Here is a 26,513-nt window from a genome sequence, read left to right on the forward strand (position 1 = left end):
ACTTTACTGAAATATTAGTTCATTGACAACGTCTGTATGGTTCACAACCTAAAATGTATCATGTTGCAAGTGTTTTAGGTGCAGTATTGATAACTCTAATCATGAAAAAATATTATATAATTGTGATTCAAGAGGGACAAAATGAATACATTAAAAGTAAATTAAAAATAATTAATAGATTCTGCTTTTTTTTTTTTTTTTTTTTTTTTTTACCTTGGTTGTGATGCTGTATTTTTAGCCTCACTAGTGACACCCTAGGGATGGAAATGTCAGTTGATCCCCACTTTGGTCCAAATCGAAATATCTTAACAAGTATTGGATAGATTGCCATGAAATTTGGTAAGTACTTTTCTGTTGTTGTTGTGTTATTTAGATACTGTAAAAAACCCCTTGACAGGGATGTGGACACATTTTGTCTGTTTTTTTATTTTTATGTGGAGTTTATGCTCCTTGTATGTGCGCATTCAGTCTCTTGTGTGTTGTGTCTCCTGTATCAACCTGTGTCAACAAATTTAATGGAAAAATAAATAAAAAGTTGATCATTAAAAAAAAGGAAAAAAAAAGGAATTTGGTACAAACATCAACGTCCACAAATTGTAATAATGATCCTTTGACTTTTCCTCTTAATTTTGTATTTGGAACTCCAATGTTTTGTTTCTGTATTTTGGATCTTGAGATGGTATCTTTAATTTTAAATATGGAGTGAGCGGGTTCTTCGCCATCTCGACTGTGAATCTGGTTTTCACTGCTGAAGAGAACAACATCAGACATCAATAGAGACCACTACAAACTGGCAGTAGAGGTGGAAGTAAAGGAAAATATATTCATATTTACAGTTATTATAGTGTATTCACATTCATTCACATTCCACAACGCAAACAAGAATAATCATCTCTGGTCATCAGAAGAGGGATTTCAGTAAATCTCAATAAAGACTTTTATTTTTTTTGTACCAAAATAGGCAGTTAGAGCAGGGATAAATATTATAATATGTTAGATATAGATCCATCTCTGTAATAGATTCTTTGCATCGGTGCTTTACTCTAACAGACAGTGGCATGGTCCCCTGGCTACGACACACAGCCAGAGTCATACAGAGAGTCCAGTTCTGTTAACTGACAAACACCACTTGTCTACTCACTTCACAGAAGATTATCGATGGAAACAAATATAATTCAGCTGAATATTCTGTGAGGAGTGGGACATATTAAAGCTTTCAATACACATGTAGTCAAAACTATTTATCATTTGGGTCTAAGAGCTACTCTGTTAGCAGAACAGGCTTCTCTGTGTGTCTCTGGTCTCCAGTCAGCTTGGAGCAGTCGCCTCGGGGGTTGAAGGTGGAGATGGGAAGAGGGTGGCTGACAAGGTCCATACAGGGGCTGTGTTACCAAAAGCATCTTCGTAGCTCAAATGTTACGGTTGACAACAGAGATTCTTGTTGTGTTTTAGGTTAGCCCAAATCATGATGTCAGCACTCAGTATGTGAGAGAGTTCCCTATGCAAAACTTAGAGGAACATTTTTAATTTTTAACATTTTTACCTGTTATCCAACAGAGAGTTGCATGTTTAAATGTATTTTCAAGATCTCACAGATGCTATCTGTATCTGGATACATTATCTGGATAAGTAAAAGCACATTAATGCGCTCCAAATGCATTGTGATTGAAAGGCGATTGGGATGCGACCTGTATGTTGACAAGTCCACCGGCTCTGCCTAACAAATGTGCATATTGAGATCCGATCACAATGTGGGCATAACTGAGAAAAATGAGAACAAAATTTTAATACCACGTGTAAATGCAAAGACCCAAAGAACATCAGCAACCAACTGTCGATCAGCGATACATCCTGAGACCAAAGTCGAGATGTGAGTTCGATCTTGTTCTTGTGCATTTGCGTGATACCAATAAAACAGGGTCCCACTTGTGAAAACATTGCTCCATGGCGCTGCTAGAGGTCAAAAACTTCACATGGCACCTTAAAGTCCACCATGGTTGTGGAAATATAATATAGTGATTAGTAAAAGTTGGTTAAGCCTCGGCCAAACGTTTTAACTTTCTGGGCCGACAGTACACATCTGTGGGATCATGAAAATACCTTTGAAAATAAAACTTGTTCGTGGACAATAGGTAAAAATATAATGTTTTGATTTTCCCCCAAAGGTATGCGACCGAACCACAGAGTCACATACGGATAGCTGAGGTCACAAATGTGTCTAGTTCCAGGTGTCGTGTATGCACACTGGCACTGAAGGCTCAAAGTTATATACTGGTAACCAGCATGAAAAACTCAAAAAGAGCCAATGCAGTTGATTAGTCAGTCCTGACGGAGTGCACCTCATGTCTTTAAATACTCCACAATAGCATGACATACAGAATATGAGATAACTGCAAATACATTTTTACTAAAAAGTGTTCCCTGACCTCTTTAACTCTTTCAAACCAGCATGATAATCACTGAATTAGCTGAAAGAAAAGCGTATGTGTCACATGTCCATATACCAGAAACACTGGGACGGTATCAGCTCTGTCACGCTAAGATGCTTTTAAGAAACAAGCCCTCATTAGTGCAACTACAGTAAGAAGGAAAGCTATGATGCTGATGATTATGATCGTGATGATAGTGTTGATGAAGAAGATGATACACAGCTTTATGCTGGGAGTGCTCGACAAATGTCACACTGTGAACGTGAAAGAGGAGAGGACGAGAGAGATGAAGGCATGAGATGAAGAGGAGGAAGAGGAAGAAGAGGAGGGAAGGCAGAGAAGCCCTTGTAGGGACGAAGACTCGGGTGATTCAGACCCGAGTTTCTTAAACTGAGATTCTGGGCCTGTATTTATCAAACTGCTGAAAGAGACATTTTGGACTTAAGTGAAAGATAAAAGTACCAATCAGTTATTCCGTTTCTATTCGCTAATTTAAGGATAAAAGCTACCGTATAAATAACATTAAATGTAAACTGTAGTACAGAAATACTTTGTGCGGTTGTACAAAAATACAATGATTTGGTCATGATGAGTAATACATTACCTGAACCAAAATGTATAATTCAAAATAGGGTAGTTTAAGCCCATTATTTTCATTTCATAGGATGTCTTTTTTTGTTTTTCAGGGGTGCAAACAAGAATTGATTCCAGTAACAATCACTTTCCATGCATGCTCATCATCGTTTATACATTATAAATATATTAGATTGTTGTTAATTTCATATGTTAATTGTTACTGGAGATATTAAGGAATTCACACAAATAAAATGAACATTTTAAAAATTAAATATTGCAGAATTAAATATTACAGGAAGACTGAAAAATGTGGCAGGTGTAGGGGTATATCCTTGTCTCTGATTGGCTGGTCCTGCTCTGTTCAGACATGTAATTAATCATGTGATCACTTGAGAGCTGCTTTTAAAGGTCACTCTTACTCTTTACAATAAGTAAGAATGATAATTTGATAAATGTGTCTTCATCTTTACTTTTAGTGATGACGTTTTGTTACTCGTAAATCAGCTTTTAAGATTTTTCTTAAGTGTAATTCTCAGAAATTTGATAAATACAGGTCCAAGGCTCCAACTACACTCTACCACCATTTTAATGTTGATATACGATAAACAAAATTGTGCTAGAATATTCTACACTTTATGTAATTTAATGAAATCTAATTTAGTTTTCTATTTCAGTTTTGAGTGAGAATTTCTGCTTGTTACAAGTAAGCAGGTGTCTCAATTACAAAAATCCTAAATTGCTTATGATTATTTTCTTGCTATATTCCTAAACAGTGTTTGTACTATAGTTCCATTTTGACCTTTGATGCCAAAATGCCAGGGCACATTGTTAAACTTTCACCTTATATTTAAAGCCTGTCGGTAATGTAAAGAGGGTGTGATGGGATGTAAGAGAAAAGACAGAAAAAGACAGAGCAAGAGAGACTCTAAACAGGAACAATGCCATGAGGAAAGACAGACAGACAGACATGGAAGGAGATCAAGATTTTGTCCCAAAAACATGCTCTTAAAGCTACAGCGTGCAAAAGTCTGCCTCTTGGTGACAATATTATCATTACAAACCCATACATGAATGCATTACCCTTCGTTAATATGAAAACAACAACGACAACAACAATAATAAGAACAATAATGAAATCAAATCAGATGATGGTACATGTCGCCTTGATTTGAACCACCTCCTTAAACATTAAGGAACTGAGCTGTAGGAAGATCCACCGATAGGCTGCTGGACAGACATGAGCTCCTCCCACTTCAGGAAGTAGCAGTCCCAGATAGTCCCAGCCTCGTCCGACTTTATGTGCTTATGTGTGTAAAATATGTGTGTGTGTGTGAACCTCTATGTGTGTAAGAGAGAGAGAGAGAAAGAGAAAAAAGAGAGAGAGGAAGCAGGCTGATAATAGAAAATTAGAGAAGTGGGAAGTGTTGAAAATGTAATGTGTGTGAGTGTGTGTGTGTATGTGTGTGAACATGTAATATGTGTGTGTTTATTCAGAGCCGCTCCTTGGTGGGCACCCAGATGTACGGACCAGACTGCTCATCAATGATCTGCTTCACCTGCGAATACACTTCCTCTAGAGATGAGCCCTGGACTATAGCTGCAGAGAGACAGAGAGAGAGTCAAAAATAATTAGTAAAATATTTCTTCACTTCTCTCCAAAGAGAAATTACAAAAAAAAAATTACAGGTAAAACACTGTGTGCACAAAAATAAACCTTAATTAAAATCTCCATAAAAGGAGAAGTAACCTTTCAGTTAAGTCTGTCAAATTTTTTTTACACCAAACATGATGTCTGCTTTGTGAAAATGTAATGTGACACTTTCTGAATCACTTTTGGTTGGCTCGCTTAACAAAAATAGTACATGATAATGACCATGTTATCATTCTACAAAGGATATAAATGAGTGATTTCAAGCAAACTGCAAGTTAACATGTAAAGAATGTTTTAGAGTATATATTTGTCACATGTGAAGAGTTTTGTCTGATGTAATGCGTAACAGTGAAACACAGATTATTGCTTTGTACATCAGTTTCATTATTTTATATTTTATTTTGAAAACAATTTCAATATTGTTATATATAGTATATATATTTTTTCAAATACTTTTTTGGCTGATTTTATGTTTTTATTAGATAGCATACAGTTGGGAGATGATAAAGGAAGGAAATAAAGGGGTTTGTATGTTGAGAGAGCAAAATATATTTAATAATGCAGCCAAACCTTTTTTTATAAAAATGTTGCTGCTTTTGTTTACATTAGAGTTGTGGTGGAATACTTCTAAATATCTTTAAGTTATGAACTGTCAAAAAACAAACAAACTGCAGCTCCTGTTTTCACTTGTTTCCATCATAGAAAAATCATCAGACCATTTATGGGCTCATGTGCATGTGGTAAAGCAGCGTCAGCTTGTGTATATATACAGTTCACGTGTGTGCTTCTCATAACTAACCGGTGAAGTACTCTGTGAACTCCTGCTCCAGTTTGACAGCTCTGTCGTAAGTCTTCCTCGCCTGCTCCTCAGTAAACCGCTTGTTCATCTCTCTGCGGACACAGAGAAGAGTTTCAATATCAGGGTGCAGGACACAATAATGTAAAACTTCTATTACATGAATCTAAACTTGCATCAAACTAACTGACCTCACTGTGAAGTTCAACAGTTGCCAAATGAAATGATGATATTTAATTTTTATTACACTGGAACTATATCAGCTTACTATGATGATTTAGCACTAACCATGTACACACAAAATACAGTCTACACATACTTCATAGTAATTCTGAGTGCTGTCAATATATTTTGTCATTATTAAACTTGAGAAAGAACAAAAGTGCCAACATGAGAGACAATATTTCATTATACATAACAACATAAAAGAAGGATTTGTCATTTTAATTGCTACAGCCTGATTCAGTGTCACTCTCAAGTTGTTCAGAAGCTTCTGTTTGTCACTTGCAGGTTGTTATTTATTCTTTTGATAGTAATAATGACGAGCATGTTCAACGAGCGTTAAGCGAGTTAAACTGGAGAAACATTTGGTGGCTTTCATGTCAACAAAATAAGACACAGTCATTTTTCTGTATTTTTTGACAGTGGATGAGTGAGTTTGTTTGGCTGCGCTGTAAACAGGCACACCAGCTGCTCTTCTGTTGTATTTCTAACAAAGAAAGCTGCTCAACAAATGTTTGCTGTAGTATTAAACCACACTTACCATGAAAACCACAGGTGTCACCAAATCAATCTTAGACACTATAACTTTAAATGATGTAGAATTTGTTACTTGCAAAGCATTGTGGGCGGTATTTTATTTTCATAGTGTATATTGTTTATCTTAAGATATCATGTTTCTAATTGTAAGTGTGGCCCTGTCTTGAAAATGGCTTCTTAAGCTATAGAGTTCAAGTATATAGTTGACACATGCTTCAATAAATCTCTGTAGTCCATTTTACAAAGATGATACATTGACCAAAAACACATAAAACATAATGCAATAAGCATGATAAGAATGTTTAGCACGGTCAAAGACAAGTGTGCTCTCTAGGCAGCTTATTAAACGTTTTAACCAATCACAAGCAGAGCTGACTGCAGTTATTATTGTTTCTAATTAAGCATACTGCAAGGAAACTATAGAGCTGCTTATCCTTAGTGAATTAAATACAGCAAAATATTATATTTACAAGTATTTCCAACAATAATCTTGCTGAAGTTGTGTGATATTGTCGATCCTATTGTCAGGATTGCCATTGACACATACAGGATGTTGTATATGTAGTTTATTCATTTTACTTACAGGATGTTGTTGACATTGCTTGGTCTAATGAAGATAGCAATGGGATGGAGGCCTGCCATCTGGAGACGCTTTATCGCATTCCCTGATACATCCAGTATACAGTGTTTACCCTGAGAGAGAGACAGATAGTGAGACAGCGCATCCCGTCCTCATCAACCCTCCATCGATCACTCCTCTCTGTTTCCTTTGCCCACTGTACTGTATCTCCTCTCTCCTCATGTTCTCTCTTCCACTCATCATGTCTTTGTGTGTGTGTGTCTCACCTTGTCAGCGACTTCTTTGACAGACTGTATGCTGGTTCCATACAGATGGTTGTTATACTGTCCAGCCTCGATGAACTTGTGTTCCTGGATCTCTTGCTCCATGAGTTCTCTGGAGGACATGAAATGATAATCTCTGCCGTCCACCTCGTAGTCTCGCCGCGGCCGCGTTGTATCTGAGGTACACAGACGTATACATAGAAAGCTTTGTTTAAAACATTATCTCTGATTATACACACGAAGCAAACTCTGTAACGGTTTAAATTCCAGATCAAATTCAAGTGTTATTTACAGGTAAATTAACAGAATGTATATATGTATCTTCATACCTCTATACATCTATATACTACAGTAAATAGGTACAGATGGTGCTGTTTCAGCTCACTTTTTTTGTAGATTGGGTGAAAGAAACTTTTAAGGCATTTTTTCAAGATTTTTCAGGTTTTAAACTTTGAACTTTTTTAAGAGAATGACATCTTATTCTGATACTGATTTTTAATTTATGGCCTTTCTCAGCCACCATTTTACAGTTTCTATTTTCAAGCTGCTTATCAAGCAAGTCATCACTTCATATTACTTTCATGGGATGTCTGTCCTCATATAAATCTCCTTTCATAATAGCTAAATGCCGACTCCCACTGAGTTCATAAAAATGTACTGAAAAGGATATGACACACCATCATTTTAAACTGATGTGTCAGTGTTCCTTACAGTATCATAAACATGATTTTATGAGTTCCAGCATCTTTTAGTGTCTTTCAGACGTCACTATTGGAAAGCATACTGAAGTTCAAACACTCACGTGGGACACAGGAGCCAAACTTGTCAGGGAACTCGGAGATGAGGTCATCGTTGACTCGATCTTTCATTGGTCCAAGAATGATGACTGGCCGCGTGTAATTAACTGGGAAATAACAAACAAAACCAGGTTGATACACACACACACACAAGAAACAAACTAAGTTGAATTAAGCAATGCTGACATTTGAAAATAGAAACTAAATAACCCCTTAACATCCAGTTTTCATTTTGTTTAAGCAGCTTTAATCCTGCACTAATTGATATTATATATTTTTGTAATGTGAAACATGTCGCTCGTAGTGACAAAAACTCACAGATAACTATCACCCAGACAAAGTTAGCGGCTAGCTGGTGGACATAGAGGAGCATTTTAGCAGCTAAAGAGCAAGATATTTTCACTCAGGATTTGGTGGAGACCAAAACAGAGCTAAAAGGAGAATGAATATTACATTTATCAGGAAGATGGAAACACAATTGCAAATAAATGTTGATATGATATATTATATATATCATTTCTGCTGGATGTGTGAAATGGCAGCTGCTGACTAACGTAACATAACTTAACCAGCTTGACCAACACAACTTAACCATAACAACTTTATTAGTGATACAACATCAGTGATGTGTTTACAGCTTGTTTCGCTGCCCCCAAATGGCCAAAAACTAAATTACTTACAGATTTAAGGTTGGAAAAATCATCTAATTCTATATTTTGTATTAGCTTGGTTGAACACTTCATTGAAGACATATCATGTTTACATTGATTGATACACTAATGATAATTGGTATCTTTGGAAAGTTTGGGATCTCCACTAGAATTTAAAATAAAGCTTTGTGGGTTTTTTCTGTAAGTTTTGCTGCACAGCATGAATTTGTAATGACAAACCTACCAGCAGTTCAATTAATTTAAAATTAATTATTATTTTTTGTAATCAGCTATTAAGCTATTAAAGGTAAGTTTCCATTCATAACTTAAGATATGTTGTGTTTTATTCTCAGTATCAGTACATGCTGCATGCTGGTATTGATTAGAAAATAAAATTTTAAAAAATGATTCTTAAGAAACTAAAATAAAATGAGGATTTGGAGTTAAACACTGACCTTCCTGTTGCATGACTGGTTGGTAGGTAAGGAAGATCTCCTCCTGGCCAGCTGATTGGATAAACAGAAATCATAGACACATTTAGACGCAAAGTAGGTGGGATTATCGACAACAACACACACCCTTACCCTTTTCTACTTTACGACTACACCTCTTCAACAGCTCTGGAAAAGCAGGCTGGAGAAGCAGAGAAAGGTAACCTGCACACACACACACACACACACACACACACGCACACGTACACACACACACACACGCGCGTGAACACTCACATGCACATAAAAATACAATAATCACAACACACAAACACAAACAAGCACACACAGTGAAACACGCACACACACACGCAAACCAGCAGCAACTTCAAGTGGCTGAGGTTTGAAAATAAAATTAAAAATGAACAGGAAGTAGAATGAGTAGTGTCAGAGAGTGAGAGAGAGAGAGAGAGAGAGAGAGAGAGAGAGAGAGAGAGAGATAGAGAGAGAGAGAGAGAGAGAGAGAGAGAGAGAGGGAGGGAGAGAGAGTGAGAGAGAGAGAGAGAGAGAGAGAGAGAGAGAGAGAGAAGAGGGTCTAGACTTACAGGAACTACTCTCACTATCGCTGGTGCCAGAGGTTACCAGCTCTGGAAGGACAAGACAGGTCAGAGTCAGCAACACACACACGTACAGAAGCACATAGACAGACAGACAGACAATCACACACTGACACACACACACACACACACACACACACACACATACACACATCCTTTTTATACACAAAATTACTAACACACTTAATTAGAGAAAGCATCCACCACACAATATATCATTCTTCCATCCATGTTCTGTATTTGGAGGCTGGAGTGTATCCCAGCATGCATTGTACAATACCTTACAAAACCTACACTGTATGGCCAAAAGTATGTGGACACCGGATTGTTACAGCCTCATAATGCCATTAATTCCTCTCTTTCAAATTTCTACTTCATTACTCAAGTACAACTATGGCCACAGGATTCCTTTGTACCTGACAAAAACCCAGTTTGGGCTTGAAACATTTTACTTTCTCCAGTGTAATAAATGAATTTTAAAGGGACACTCCAGTGATTTAGTATTGCTCCCACAAGATGGGAGACATGTAAGACAGATTAAAAAATGAAGTTTTAAAAAACAAAGCAGCAGAGGCTGAAATATGATTTTTAGCCCCTAACACAGGTCAAGCTCCAAAGACATCTTCACCCTGTAGTAGACCTCACTTTGTTTACAGTGGCACTGTCATGTTGAAACAGTAAAGGCTCCTCCCCAAACCGTCGCCACAAAGTTGGAAGCAAACTATTGTCTAAAATATAATTGTATGCTGCAGGATTAAGCTTTCCCTTGAGAAATAATACAAGGCTTATCCAGAACCATGAAAACAGCCCCCGGACCACAAGTACAAAAAAACTGTGTTGACAGATGTGCTCACATACTTTTGACCGTTTAGTGCAGCCTACATGTCTTTGGACTGTTAGAGGAAGCTGTAGCTCAGCCAGGACCGAGCCACTGAACTGCACCATAATGTTTGCAAATTAATGTATGTCTAGTAACATGTAACATTTCACCAAAAACAGCTTTTTTATGAATTTTGGAGGTGATTCAAAAAGGAAAATCTACACATTAGACTGGAGCTGTTTTTCTTCAGATTGTATTTGTTGTGATGCTACGTGGCATCACCCTTCCTTTGTCAGGTCATTACGTCAATACAAATGTATGTTTTTATATGATGAACTGTCCCAGACAGAAGCATTATGAATTCAAACTTCACAGAATCCATTTCAGTACATCCTCCTCCCCCAACTCTCCATCTTGCTCCTCTTTCTCCATCTAGAAGGAGAACTGAGGAGGAGGAGGAGGGAGAGTTTGAAGGAGGATGTAAAGAGAGACGATCAGGGTGGAGGTGAAATGGTTTTTCTAGGAGCTGGAGTTACATACACCGACCAGCAGATGTCACTGAGGGAGAGAATACCTACCTTTATCATCCTGATCCTGCACAAAGGGACAGAGAGAGAGAGAGAGGGAGAGAGAGAGGGTATTAATCATCGTATCGAAAATGATCGCAACAGTATCTTGACTTTTATCAGCAGAAGCCCTATTTGAAAGCCCATGGGATCTCTATTCTTTACACACACAAGACTCAGAGAGAGAACAAGACTAATTGCAGTGTCTCTCAAAGCACAGAGCCAGGGGATATGGTGTGTGTGTGTGTGTGTGTGTGTGTGTGTGTGTGTGTGTGTGTGTGTGTGTGCGATCGCTTTTAATTATCAGGTCTTCACCATGCAGAGTTGCTGAATGAAGAGTTGCTGATTCGCATAGTGTGAGGAAAACAGAGAGGGAGTGAGAAAGAGAGCTGACAACACAATGATATCAATAGCTCGCGTTAGACTCGTGTCTCGTCTCTCATCATCGCGCTTTTAGAGGTGTGATTAAAGTCACGTCGTCGCCTCGCCTGTGAACTCAGACCAGAAATGTCTAGATCACAAATAATTAGTTTGTGTACTTTTAATTAGTCTTTAATTAACGGTTAACATATCTACACTTTTCCGAGTAACACGTGATGTGATGAAACACATTTTTAGTCGACTCATAGCCATTATTCATCATCATTTAACATCTGTTAATTTCACTCATGATCTGTCAAATCGTCATGCAGAAGGATCTTTTAAAATCTAGCCCTATTAAAAGACTAAAGAATATTTGTGAATATCATTGTGATGTTAGTGAGGTGACATTTTTCAGTGGTGGTGGTAGTATAATAGTTCATTCCTCATAAAAAGACCATTCAAAAATGAGTAGTTGAAAGAAATGTCTTCGCCAACAGGGACCTTGACTAGTTCACCTGTCGAATAAAACAGAGGATTAACTATCATAATATCAGCACAGTTACCTTTTACCTTTTTTTCTGCGTCTCTCTGAAAAAGCCGTCAAGGCACTTACAGCTAATTCAGAACATCGCTGCTTGAGTCATGACAATGATCTCAACACTGGTGAAGAATTCGTTTTTAAATCACTAAAATAAATAACTTGATAGTACTCATCTATAATCACACCAGATTCATACTGTAACATACTGTAACTGTTCTATGAAGACATATTTTATATCATTACATCTGTGTTTTTCTACATTGTCATCCATTATCTGTTTATACATCAGCCTCCACTTGCGGATGCCCCCAAGAAGAGTTATAGTTGTTCAATAATATGTTAATACACACTTATATCTGCTTACAGCTACATTATCGTGTGTCATAAACCATTTATTACCTGTTTATATATTGCTTATAAATGCTAAATAAAGGGGACTTAAAGTAAAATTGTATAATTTGTATTGTAGAATCTATTAAATTATCCAAACCTGACCTCTCAGGTTGTTTGACTCAGGTCTTCTTATTGTTCCCAGGATTCAAATCAAACAAGTTAAAGATGCTTTTAGCTTCTGTGCTGTGCGTACTGTGGATTAAATTTCCAGTGATTTCAACAATTACCTTTAAATGAGCACCATAAAGTAATCTGTCTACCACCGTTCTTAATTAAACAGTGAGTTACTTTTGGGTCTGTGCTGCAGATTTCATTATTTTATTTTCTTGGTTTTTTATTCGTTTGTTTGTTTTTCGACATTTTATTTCTGTTGTTTTAGTCTCAATAGCTTACAGAAAGCACTTTATATTACCCCGTGGTTTCACAATAAAGTTGTTGTTTGTACTACGTGTTGCTGGAGTTTTTACATCTTCATCATGTACCCTGGAGGTGGCTGCAGTCGAGACAGAAATCACTACTCTGTAATTACCCAATGTATGAAATGTACAATACAAATAAAGTTCTTCTGTTTTGCCCTAATCAAACAAATAAAATAATTATTTTGTGGTCACACCTTTTAAATATAGGATTAAGTCACATTTAACTAATCTTTAACATAACTAGCTGTTGTGGTCTCACATTAAGATGACTTCGATTTGATTAATAACACAGTCATTAACAGTTACATGGACAGGTGGAAAAAACAACTTTCCACTGCAAATAACACATTGTCAAACCTCCCTTTGCACCTGCTTTAACAGCATCTTAACACCTTCTCATTTATTTTCATCTGAGAACTGAAGTTCACCTGATAATCTGATATTACATATGGTATTCATGTTTTGTGTTATTAGAAGTGTCTCGAGTGTGTCTTGTGTTTTGAAACGACACATTGTAGTTGTGAGAAAGTATTAATTGACCCTTGGCTGTTATAATTTTACCAACATGTGTTATTTACAACACACGGGGAATAACAACACTCTACCTATAAATGTTTCATCTTTTTTTTTTCCCAGCAAGAACCTTTATTCTCACGACGCTCTGGATGAAAAGGGAGACTTGTTATTTCCTTTGACGTGTCTGTCCTGTTATATTGAACAGCACGGACTGATGATAAGACTGCAAAGCCGTTTGATGTATTTGATGTATTTTTTTTTCAAACTAAAAGCAGAAGGTTTACAGATAACTTTTGCCTCTAACTGTGTGTTTGTCTACCCTGATCAAACAAGCACACAAACAACGTGACAGAGACTTTATGGTAATCCTAGGTTTTGTGTTACTTTCACGGGAATGTAATCTGTTCGGTGATTTTTGTGACCTTTGTGAGAACCGGTCCTAATTTTAGAGTTTATATGACAAGTCGCTACTCACCGATCTGTCCTGAGACCTCGACACTCTGACTGTCTTTAACCTCGACCTCTCCTTCTTCTCTGCCCTGTGAGAAGGAAAGACAAGAAGAGAAAACTGAGAGAAATGCTGAGAGATAAAAAAAGACGCCAAAACAAAGAACAGAGAGAGTATGGATGGAGGCAAATACAAAAAAGTGTAGCTGAAATGCGGCTTCTGTTTGAATCTGTATTTACATGTTGGTTTTTCAGACAAAGTTTAAAAAGAAGTTCATTTGTGCAGGATATATTTATTAGCAGGTATATAGGAAAATATTTGTTCTTCAGAAGCATATCAGTCATCCATCTTGGGACTTTCTTCTGCAACTTCCTACATTATTCAGTGCTTAAGTGGTCAGTTCTATTTGCGGAGGGATAGTCCCTCTAAAGCTCGTCTCATGTCTAGAAGACTATAAACACAGAATCACCATGATGCAGCTGAAAACATCTGGAATGAACTACTTTAACCCCTCATATCTTTTCACTTTTCAAAATACAATCAAAGAGGAAAATATCATATAATAACCTTTTATTCAAGAGGTTATTTTGCAGCTTATTATGTTAGAATTTAGTTTTTTTTTTGGCAATCTCTTCCATATTTCAGCAGCACTATGATATTTGGGGATTTCTGAGGGAGCTGATTGAATTTCATGACTTTAATATCCACAGCTTACGTAACTTGATAGCATGTTCATATCCGCTAATCTGAATGTGCTGTGATTACCTTGTACTAAATGCAAAGGGATGAGAGTGAGACAAGATTAAAACAGTTTGGACATAAAGTAGAAAAGACGGTTTGGTCAAGGTCCTGCTAATGAGACAGGTTTGTCTCCTGAGTTTAAATTTAGATTTGAGGGCCATTTCCTGCTGGTGGTCACATCCAACACTTGAATTTTAAATAAGGTGAATATCCAGTGTCTTAGTTAAGGGACCTGCTCCTCTGTTGAAGCCTCATTTTCTAATTTGGGTTGAAAAGCCAGATGCATTTTTATACTAAATCTTGCATAATGCAGTTTTTAATCTCCTAAATTCAGCCAAAAAAAAATCACAGACCAGCAGCATTGTGGTCCACAGCAGAAATTATAGTAATAACTAAAGGAAAAATGCTGGACTGCAGGCCTCCTTTGGTTTTAATCCCTGATGACAAGTCGGCTCTGAAAGGCTTTACAACCCGACACTACCTTCATATGAGCGCATTTACACTTCTGCTTCGGCAAATAAGTTGTCTTTGCTTCTCCTCTCCTCTCTACCCAGCCTGTCTCTGCTTTCCTCCTCTATCTAAGGAGGAGTGGAGAGAGGAAAGGAGACGACCAGAGCGGAGGAAAGGATATAAGGAGAGGAGTGGAAGGAGATAGTGAGGAGGGGGAAGAGGCTGAGAGGATGAGGATGAGGTGGAGCAGAAAGAGGAGGAGAAGAAGGGATGAGGATGAGGAGTGGAGGGGAGGAGGAGGAGGAAAGAAAGAGGGGAGAGGAAGATGAGAGAAAAGAGAAGAGGAGGAAGAGGAGAAGAAGTGGAGAAAAGGGGAGCAGAGGAAGAGACAAGCATGAGGGGGAGAGGAGAGAAGGAGATGCAGAGAGAAGAGGAGGAGCAGGTGGAGCAGAAAGAAGAGAGGACGAGGAGGAGTAAAAGGAGTAAAAGAGAGAGAAGGAGAAGCAGTTGAGCATAAAGAGGAGGGGAAGAAGGAGAAAAAGGAAGAGAAGGAGAGGAAAAGAGAGGAAGAAGAGAGGATGAGGAAAGGAGCGGAGGAGAGGAGAGACAGAGAGGGAGGGGGACAAGTGAGCCAGACAGGAAATCTATTGAGATCAGATGACAGCCTTTATCAAAAGACTAATTAACTTCACGTTCCTCACACCAGACCTTATATTTCTCCAACCTCTAACGATCCCACATATTATAACTTCTGGTATTCTTCTATTATACTTCATATTCTAAAAGCTCAGTCTATAATACATGAAGCCATATTATCCTTTTACTTTAACAGTTATTCCTTTTACCCCTGATGCATCAGCCTCTAACAGCCCAAATTCTCTCACCCAACCTCTACTCTAACACCTCAGTCTATTAATACCCCATCGCCCAAACCCATGACAATCTTCACATCCATCCCTCCCACGTTCTATTTGCTCACTCCCACTCACTTCTTGCTGCCTCTAATCCCTCCATCCCTCTTTCACTTATTCTCTGTCAATTTAACACTCCCTCACTTTCCTTCCTTCCACTCCATCACTTTCCACATCCCTCCCTCCCTCCCTCCCTCCCTCCGCGTCACCTCCCTCGGTGCCACGAACGGTTCTAAATCAGCTCCTCCTCCTCCCACCTCAGAAACCTATCAACATCCGTCTGTCACCTCCTCCACCGAGGAAACAAGGAGGGAGAGAGAGGTGAGAGGAGGGATTATTGCTATATTTCTATTACAGGCATAAATTCAGCAGATTCAACGTGCCGATGATGCCTGCGGTTATTGAGCCCAACATAAAAATGACAGACCAAAGTAAATGGAAACCAATTACTGTTGAAATCTTTGCACACTGACAGTTTCCACAAAACAACAACCATGTTGTTTTTTTATCGTAGTGACATTTCTCAAGTGTACAGTGACAGCATACACTTGGAAATCAACAGTTTGGTCTAGTGTTTAGTATGCCACATATAGACGTCATCTTACACTTTTATTGCATGCCACACTGTGCGAGACAGGTCTAATAAAATCTTGGTGGCGATCAGTTTTGAGGCATGTCAGGTGGCGTGATGAATGCTGGGTGAACCGCAGCGTTACGATGTAAACAGAAAAAAAAAACGAATGCAAGCAGAGGCATGTCATCGACTCATTTCATCCATCTGCACTGCTCTCGTGTTTTGAGAATATAGCGAGCAATAAACAAGCTTCGCCCGTGGTGCTGTCACGTCTACATAAGAAAAACTCAAAAGAAGGAAGAGCAGATGAGTATGGACACGTCGCAGCCGGGGAAAAGAGAGCTGTTGATTTTGCAACATGTGTTTGAGGTAAATATGTTTTTAGCAGTCACTTTGTGCTCCCAGTGGATTCTGAATAATTTCCTGTCATATTCTGATAGGTTGTTTTGTAGGCATGAGTTGCAGAAGCAGTCACATTGTAAGAATATGGTTCTAAATTTCTGACACTGTTAGAATTAGACACAGTCTGCGTTGCCGAAGCTTTAAATCGTCTGTCGGTGTACTGCTGTTTTTGATTGATTTCACCACATTTATGTCATGACTGCCAACTTTGTCTGGAACAACGTAAAATCACAAACTATATAGGAGCCTTTGGTCAGATCGAGTAGAATAGGTTGAGCTGTCAGAACTGTGTTTTAGAGACAAAGAAAAAATTTTCTTATTATGTGTAGATACTATTTTTTTTAATTTAAAGAGTGACTTAACACCGGGTTGAAAAGCGGTATTTTACTTTTTTCTCTCTGGTTGATAGTCACCTCTGACCACACCCAACAGTGATGTCACAGGGTCCTGCAGTACACCTGTACATCACTGCAACTAGGTGAGACGTTGAACCACTGGAGGCCAGCAAAAACAAGATACTCAGAAGGTGTTATCTTACTCTTTTAAAACAGTTTGTATGAAAATGCCACAGATTGTTACTTAAAGTTATGCCTCCAAGAGTCATCAGCACACATGGCGATTCAAAAAAAGAAAAACATTTTGTTTAAGAAATAAGAATCAATAAACTCTGACCTCCTGCGGCTAGGGATGACCCCGACTTCGGGGCAGTTTGGGGGCGGGGGGCTGAGGTGACGTGCTGGCCACCACTCCTCTTCGCCAGCACTGCTCACGTGGAGGATATCCCCGAAGTGAAATGGCAGAGCCTGATTGGGCGCGCTCAGATCTGACGCGCTCCCATCGTAGTCGAACAACGCTCTGCAGACAGAGAGACAAATAATTACACATTAAACACATCTAGTTAGTTTTTTGGGGCATTTTCCTAAATATGAAACCTCTGGACACATTTCACAGTAAGAAATGTTTGAATATTCATCATACATTTCACATTAATTCCAAATAAGAAATAGAGAACAAACTTTTGTTATGACATCTTTCACATTTCTCACAACTGTTGACAACAACTCGACACTTATAATAAACAGTTTGAGATTAAATAACCTGACAAAACAAGACAGAGAGGCAAACAGAGAGCTGTCGTAGTAAGTAAGAGCCGAAACAGCTGAGGACTGTTTTCCTGCACTATTAATTCATGACCTTGTCTGTGTGTGTATATGCCTTTCTGTGTGTGTCTGCAATTATACACATCTGTGTGTGTGTGTGTGTGTCAGTCTGTTTGTGCACATTTATATGTTTCTGTGTATGTTGTGAGTCTGAGTGCGTGTGTGTGTGTCGGAACGGTGATCTGTCTCTGTGACCACAGAGTTCCAAACCTGTCCAGAGGGAAAAGGGAAAGGGAAAGTAGGCCAGCAATGTGTGTGTGTGTGTGTGTGTGTGTGTGTGTCTGTGTGTGTGTGTGTGTGTGTGTGTGTGTGTGTCTGTGTGTGTGCGTGTGTGTGCAAAGGAACTAGAGCTGAAATAACAGGCATCCCCTAAAGTCCCCACTGCCTTCATCAATAAAACAGAACAGAGACAGAGAAGGAGAAATCTAGAGAGAAAGAGAGAGAGCCAGACATCCGTAAAAAAAAAAAAAACAACAAAAAAAACACCACCTTATGTTTTAATGATGTTAGATAAAAGTAAGATTTCCACATAGCACATTACAGTCAAAGTTGGCTGCAAAAACAATCTGTCTGTCTCCACTGGACTGGATTCATACAAGCTGCTGTTAATGACTAACACTGTAATTAAGGGTACAGATGTCTAATAGAAATGTGATCTTATGACCAGAAGGTCAAAAGTTCAGATAATGTTTTGATGCAGCTGTGAAGGAACTTGACCTTTACTAACTTCTGCAGTGACGTTACTCCATGGTCAACAGTACAGTAGAGTACTGTCATCATCAGATCAGAGGAAACTGAGTTTTGTTTTAATCTACAGTTGTGGTGTTTTTTTTAAAAAATATATTATATACAAAAATAGCAACTTAATGAGATATTTAGAGATGTTTCTCTATTGTCATAAAGTGAACAATTTGAATGATGGCTTAAATAGTAAAGATAGCATGTTAAAGGTCCCAGAAGGAAATATTATATTAAAACCCAGTATGCACGTACGTAAAGCAGATGTATAAACTGTGCATAGTCATACTGTGTAACTCTCTAAGGAATCCTTTCAAATGTTTTTCAACTATTATTCAATTTAAGAAAATGTAGAGAGACCATATATTTGGACAATGTATAATATATAAATTTCCCTGAGGGGATCAATAAAGTTTTTCTGACTCTGAATATGAACTAAATGGATAATGTTTTTGTTTAGTCTTCCATCTTTGGTTGTGTATGAGTGTTTTGATGTGTGCAAATCTGTCTTAAATGATTGTTGAAAGTACTGAGGCAGCTGTGTTTCAGGAGGCAAAGCTGGTCAGAGGGTCAGTGGTTCGATCCCCGGCTCCTCCAGTCTGCATGTTGAAGTGTCCATTTACCATTTAATGGCAGACCATCTTGCCATTTATGTTATTATATGTTATATAAATGCAACCCCGCATTTATATTAGTGAGTTTACATAACATGCAGTAAAGGGAAGCTGCCAGATTTGAGTGTAAAAGTAACCTTCTTTTCATTCATAATATTATTACTGCATACAGTTGATACTTATAGAAAAAAAATAGAATAAAAATAAACATGTGCACTATCATTTGAAGAGCTCCGTACACCCTGAATCGTTTTTTTTTGCAGCTGCCAGGTTACACTGATGGATGGTGTGTAGTATTATTAAGGCCACAGCTGCAGTATGTAAGTGTAACTCTAAATCAATTACCTGTTCTCAGTGTTACAGTTGTTTTAATTCCTATGTGGGAACCTCTGAAATCTAATTACACGAGTCAAGGAACATATTAATTACCGCAGTGTGTAACAGGAATATGTAGTCTCATTTTACACTGCCCTTTTCCCAGTGAGCGCTGTCGGAATTTTAAACATTAAATACAAAGTTAGTGTTGGTTTTTGCAGAGCCAGCAGCTTATTTTCCAAACTGTATTGCAGTTTAACTTTGCACTCAATACTCATATAGTATTACTGCGTATGATCATGCAACACTTTCTATCCTGAAATCCTTGATTCAGATGAGGAAAAAAACTTCCATGGATGCAATAGATGGACATATGTATTATACGGGCTTAGTAGTAATTTGATAGATGTTCTTTATCAATACTGTATGTCTAACATTTGCTAATATCATATAAATGAACAGTCAGCTCTATCAGAGTGCTCCAAATAGCCCTAAAGCAATCTGAAACCAAAATATTCTGTTTCAAGAAGCCAAGGTCATAAAGCATTTACTTAAAATGCTTCAAAATTGATATCTACACCATAAATCAGTACAGCAGAGAGAAGTATCATTTTTTTTTTTGTGCCCAGTGAAACACAACCTTCAGCTCTCAAACCTCAATCTAGAATTAATGCATCAATAATTTGTTAAAAATCCTTTGATCAGATTCTCAAAGACCTGGACATTAGCAGACTGACCATCAGGTCTCTTATAAACCTTTTTACCTCTAATGCTTGGATAGCAGACAAATCCAAATATGTTAGAGGAATATATAAATTAAAAATTAAAATAGAAATATTTTGAAAAATATACTCTATAGTTTATAAGGGAATGTGACTTTATCTTCTTATTCTTTCCTTGCCTATGCAGGTACCATAGATCTTTGTGTTAGCAGTGAAATATACAATTACAATGCAGAGCTATCAGGCCATTCGGTGTGTTTAAAATAGTGGAGTGGATGTAAAATGAGGAGAGAGAAGGACGATGACTCGATAGAAGAACAGAGAAGAGCACAAACACACACACCTTCCACACACAGGACAGTCGTACATGTTACCTCGCCTCAGCGAGATTTCCTCTGAGGAAAGGTTATTCCGTGTCTTACAAATTATGCATATGGTAAAAAAAAAAAAAAAAATCCTACCATGCACACATGCATGCATGACCACACACATACAGCAGCCCAGAGCACCAGACACCGCGATCTATCATGCCACCATCCACCTCAGCTCGACCAATCAGCTGCCAGTCCGAGCCTTCCTCCTTAATATTTTTATGCTGATTGATCACTTATGGGTGGTAACCAGATACAGGTGCTTCACATATGACAGTGATTTATCATGTGGCTTGTTGGGAGGAGGGGGGGGGGTTACTACATTATTTTACATAACCTTGAAATGATCATGGCCTGATTTTGACTGTAGACTCGGAGGAATGTTGTCATTAAGATTCAGCACGTAAACTGCTTAACTTACAGAGGGTGTCATGATAATTATCTGATATATGCATATTTTCCTTGTTAAATCTATCATGATACGGTACAGTCATGTACAGAGAGCTCAGTTTTATCAAATATTTGTTAAGGGGTTTCAGAGTTATATCTCTAAAGCGCTTGGAGCTTTTCTCTTGGTTTAAGTTTGATGTGTTTTGTTCTGAATTAAGGCAAAACTGCCTTTATGTACGCTATTTTTCTATGAAACTCTATGCAAAAGCTCAATATTAAGCTTTAATATTTTATGTGAGACACTCAATAAGGAGCAGTTTTGTTTTGGTCTTTGAACCTGCTGTTTTGCTGTTGGACTATTGACTCTTAAAGCAGTTACACAGAAAAAAGAATCATAGCTCTTCTACTGACATTGATTGTGTTTTGCTTTCATTTTATTGCTGTAAAATATTTGTCTGCAACTGTTTGTTCTCTCCAGCCAGGTCTTCTTTGAAAAAATATAGTGCAACAACTTGAAATTGCTGTTGCCCTTGACGGTAAAGAGGCTCCCCGGCATATAACGAACATTTTTGTTTCGTTGTGTTTCGCTCCACATACTAAGCCTTTTTGTTTAGAGAAAAACTGCTGAGAGGAAAGTGGATATTGTGTTTATATAGCACAATTTCATCAAAATGCAGTTCAATGTGCTTTTCATAACAATAAAATAATCACATAAAGTGGTGGTGGACATTGTGACGCAGACTTCTTCAAATTTAATCAAATGAGCAGTGGACAAGCCATTTCTCTTCGTTTTTAGCGGGAAAAAAACAAATAAAAAATAGTGGGTGCTCACTGAATTTATGCTAATGATAATCATGCCTATGGGTGACTGCTTAAAAATTTAACAAGGGTGACGGCAAGCAGCTGCAATGTCATGTTTCCCTGTGTTTTCCTATTGAATCTGCTATTCGCTAAGGAGATCACACACTATACGACACACTATAAGAAATGAAATGGAATTTAATATCAACTAGAATCATATTTCAGTAGACTATGAAAAAAAAAAACAGACAAACAAAAAACAGCAACTATGAGTCAGACATTCGGGCTGTTTCTCAGTCAGTCAGATAAACCAGATGACCAGTCAGTGTGATAAATCTCTGACACTTGTTGGACTACATTTCCCAGATGGCTGAATGTGACCTCTGGCCTCTAGCTCCCTGACCAGACACAACCTCAGCCCTGCTCTCTGTGTGAGTCAGCGTGTGTGTGTGAGAGAGAGAGTGTGTGTAGTTCAAGGTGACTCTGTCCCAGCTGCTGCTGCTTTCTCCTTCCAGGCCACTTGCACATAGTTCAGGTCAGATGTTCCTTTCATGCAGAGTACATGTCAGCTGTACTTAAATCTGAGTTTTGAAGTATTTTATGTGATTTCTTTTTGTCATCAGACATAAAAACAAACATAGGAAGAAGTGAAGCGTGATGTGTTTTGCTGCTCATTTCTTTGCTTTGCATCTTTCTTCAAATTTCACCAAACTTTACCACTCTTGAGAAAAACCACTATCATAAATCTGCTGTTTACTGGGCAGTATCTAGTTAATACATGAAAAAGGAATAAGAAAAATGTGAACGTGAAACCATCTAACTCTAAAGCAAGGAATCTCTCTCTGTCTATTTCTGTATGTATGTTTGTCCTCCGCATATCTTGAAAACCATTCATCCGATCTACTTCATACCTGGGGTTTGTATTGCTTGAGACTCAAGGAAGTGCAGTGTCCAATGTGAAGTTGTTTGGATAAGCAGTTCTTGAGAAATATACAAAAATACCTCATAAACACTGTTGATTTGCTTCTTCTGTCTGTGGAGTCAACGAGTGGAAATACGGACAGCGCCACACTGCCATTACAAACCACATTGTGGTCAAAGGTGGGATTACATCCGTAGTGTTAATGACTTGAAAAAGAAGACTTAAGCTCTACTGTTGAACTGTCTACTGTGAATGAAAGTTGGCATGTACATTCAAGACTTACTGCAGGATGTCTCAGACATGTGTTGAACAGGCACTGCAGTCCATCTAACTAAAAAGCAAGGAATCTGTCTATCTGTATGTATGTGTGTCCTTTGCATATCTCAAGAACCATTCATCCAACCAACTTCACTTGGCGGGTGCTGGTGACCCAACGACATGCAATGTTGAATTTGGTGCAATTTGGACATGTGACACATTTACCATTAATAAACTTTGAATATACCCGTGTCTGAGTGCAGCGGGGGCTGTTTGATATAAACACCATCACATCACAGCGGGGTGGGGCCTCTGGGCTCTGACTCGACTTCACACTTGGTGGGTGTACTGCTGATGACCCAAGGAAGTGCATTGTTAAACGTGAAGTTGTTTGGACTTGCGACAGTTTTAATAAACTTTTTGTGCAGCGGGGGCTGTTTGATATTAACACTGTCACATCACAGTGGGGTGGGGCTTCTGGGCCCTGACTTGCTGAGTGGGACAAAGGCACACGCCCCACTCACTTAAACTGCCCGAAAGAGAAGAACGAGCATACACAGGAGAAAAAACAGAGGCAGAGGCAGTAAAACTAGCCAATAGGAGTGCAGACATGTTTGCAACAAAATCCACCAATGGAAGACCGTTAACTGCTTCTACAGTTCAACCTCAGTTTAGTCCCACCAGTGAAGTTTCTGTCTAGATTTAAACCATTTAGTTTATTAATTAATTATTGTTTTAATTCATACGTTTGTCATTTGATACATATATATGCGGTTCTAGAAATAATAATATTTTCTGGTGATTATACACTAATTAAAACATACTGAATATTATATTGTATTTCTGCCAATAGGTCCCCCTAAATCTTACACACTGGTCCTTTAACACCTTTATATGCTTATTTACTTCTCTTCTGTGCACAAACCCTAAAATGAAGACACATATGAAAATGGTTCCTGTTCTTGAATCATTTAGATTACAGCCGTGACCCTGCTGTCTTCTGAAAGTCTTTGGAGTTTACTAATATAATTGTATGAATTATTAATTATTAGATATGGTAAAATTCAAGATTGTAAGATTTTTAAACTGTTCTGTTTTGTATGCAGTCTTGTTACAAAATAAGCAACTCTTGTCTCAGTCATCGTGGGATTTTAATGTGATTTATGTGGAAAAATCATGAGGCTTTGTGCTTTCAAATGACCAAGTATCAAAGTTCAATTAGTTCAGTTTATCATTTGAGGAAAAGTATCAGTTTTTTAATCTAATAGTGAAATACACATCTATAAAATCGTAAAGACTTTTTAATTAAAAACAAACAAACAACAACCTGTTTTGAAATCATTGTCAGCTGTAGCTTAACTGATAAAACTTAATAACATGTTATTTTTGTCCTTGAAGACTCAACAATGGATTCATTAGTGTTACCGTTAGAGCTGCCTGTGTTTGTTCTCCACGTTATTGATCCTCCAAGAGATCCAGTGTGACTAATCTGGACTCAGCGACCTATTGTTTAATCAATATCTAAAAATGTGATTCTTTTGAAGAAAGGATCTTGAAAGTGTAGTTTTGTTAGGACTGAAACTGCTTCTGGGCTCTGCAGAGGAACCTAAGGAGAGACGGGGTGATTCAGAGAAGACTAAACGACGAGGACAGGCAAGGACAAGAACAACAGAAGGACAGAGAGAGAGAGAGAGAGGAAGTTGACAGGCGATGGATGTGTTTGTGTGTGAGTGTGAGACAGTATTTGCCAGACAATCTAATTGTGATTTCAGATGTGATAACCCCTCTTTCAACCTCTCACACACACACAAAACGTTGAGGAGACAGCTGAGATAAGACCTTATAATAGTTGTGTCACACTGAAGGACACTAGACAATCAGTCACCTCTGTCTATTGTGTATGTGTGTATTGTGGGTTACCTGACGTAAAGTGTGCGTTTCTGTGTGGAGCGGAGCGACGTGGAGCTGGAACTGACACTGCTGGTCATCATCTGTTCTCTCAGGTCATGGATCTTCGCCTCGAAACGACTGTACTCTACACACACACACACACAGACACACACACACACAAAGAGGACAAATATTGTTAGACCCAGCAGAACTGAGATACATCTTAACTTCCTTCTTTAGAGCTTTGGAAGAGGCCTGATCATTTACATCTTTGTACATGTTCCCTTTAAAAATAATCCTTACCTCAACTGATTAAATATTCAAAGAATCTCATTTAAAATACTTTTAAAAGCTACCTGTTACTCCACATTAGCAGCAGCTGAGTGACAGCGATTTTTTATGCTTCAGTCATCTTTGCTCAGTAGTTCAGAAACCACTTTACATGCGGTAGATCAAAGGGAGGAGCAGGTGCATGAACAAACACAGATGCAGGTGATGGAAGTTAATGTACTGTGTCATATGCAATCACATTTCCAAATGAGGTACAAGCGCAACATGTATTAAGACATAATGAAAATTGCACCCAATTTCTTTCACACGCAACATTTACACTCGGGCTGCGACTAACAATTATTATCAATTAATCTGCCGTTTATTTCCTCGATTAATCAATAATCGTTTAGTCTGTGAAATGGCAGAAAATAGTAAAAACATGACCGTATCAATTTCAATGACAAGCATGGAATCATCACGTTTGAAAAGCTGAAAACCTTTGGCATATTTGCTTAAAAAAATAACTAAAATGATTATTCAATCATCAAAATAGTTGATGATTAATTTTCTGATGATCCACTAATGATGACTATGATCCACAACTGTTGATCTCACACACACACACACAGACATACACACAGACCTGGAGAGGCAGAAACACATCTCGAACTGTCAACACATTCTCTGGAGCCATAATCTAAAAGTCTGTTTGATCTGAATATGAACTCCTGTTACATCAGACCAGATCCTTATCAATAACATCACAAAAACACACGTACCTACACACGCAAACAGTCAGTTAGAGACTACTGCGATGACTCAGATACATCACGTCACTAAAAATAAGCATTAACAAATTTCCTCATGTCAATTGGAAGGTTATTTATATCTGTTACATCCTGCAGTGTCCATGGAAATGATGTGTCTCGGCCTCACAATCAGACTGCCGTTTTGTTTCACTTCATTCGTTCACTTTTCTATTGCTATTTTTCACAAATGTAGCTACATTTGCATGCTAGCTTTGTAGAAAGATGACGTCCCCACTTGTTATTGGGCAGAACTCCAGTAATATTTTATTTGCTGAACATATCTGAGAGGTCTTAAACCAGGCAGTCAGTGTTTTCATATTTCCTTCCTTCCTCCACTAACATGCCAACAACTAATTACATTTTTAGGTTTTCAAGTCTATCATTCAATTGAAATTGGATTTCAATCTCTTTCATACAGTTTAACCATGTGAATAACAATGATTTGAAGGTAAGTTTCTTTTTGAGTACTGATATACTCTCATACTAAAGCCATGTGACAGACAAATCTGTCATACATGACAGCTAGACATGTTAGATCAATCTGACTTGAGCTGTCC

The 26,513-nt window shown here is 38.0% G+C and overlaps 1 protein-coding gene across 5 annotated transcripts in view; it reads right to left on the reverse strand.

The window, feature by feature from the left end:
- Positions 1 to 913: 913 nt before the first annotated feature.
- The window catches only part of LOC122989199 (disks large homolog 1-like), a 118,049-nt gene continuing 92,449 nt past the window's right edge, over positions 914 to 26,513 (reverse strand). For 4 of the 5 annotated variants that reach the window (XM_044361912.1, XM_044361908.1, XM_044361910.1 and 1 more), the window contains 11 exons: positions 24,905 to 25,019; positions 17,366 to 17,548; positions 13,643 to 13,706; positions 10,948 to 10,963; positions 9,538 to 9,579; positions 8,957 to 9,007; positions 7,857 to 7,958; positions 7,058 to 7,230; positions 6,795 to 6,904; positions 5,456 to 5,547; positions 914 to 4,602 (listed from right to left, as the gene is read on the reverse strand). In XM_044361912.1, the coding sequence (XP_044217847.1) occupies positions 4,496 to 4,602; positions 5,456 to 5,547; positions 6,795 to 6,904; positions 7,058 to 7,230; positions 7,857 to 7,958; positions 8,957 to 9,007; positions 9,538 to 9,579; positions 10,948 to 10,963; positions 13,643 to 13,706; positions 17,366 to 17,548; positions 24,905 to 25,019 (1,055 nt within the window). In that variant the 3' untranslated portion in view covers positions 914 to 4,495. The remainder of the gene's footprint in view (positions 4,603 to 5,455; positions 5,548 to 6,794; positions 6,905 to 7,057; positions 7,231 to 7,856; positions 7,959 to 8,956; positions 9,008 to 9,537; positions 9,580 to 10,947; positions 10,964 to 13,642; positions 13,707 to 17,365; positions 17,549 to 24,904; positions 25,020 to 26,513) is intronic. The other variant, XM_044361909.1, reaches the window with a different exon arrangement.

Source organism: Thunnus albacares, chromosome 9, assembly GCF_914725855.1.
Source record: "Thunnus albacares chromosome 9, fThuAlb1.1, whole genome shotgun sequence".
NCBI lineage: Eukaryota > Metazoa > Chordata > Actinopteri > Scombriformes > Scombridae > Thunnus > Thunnus albacares.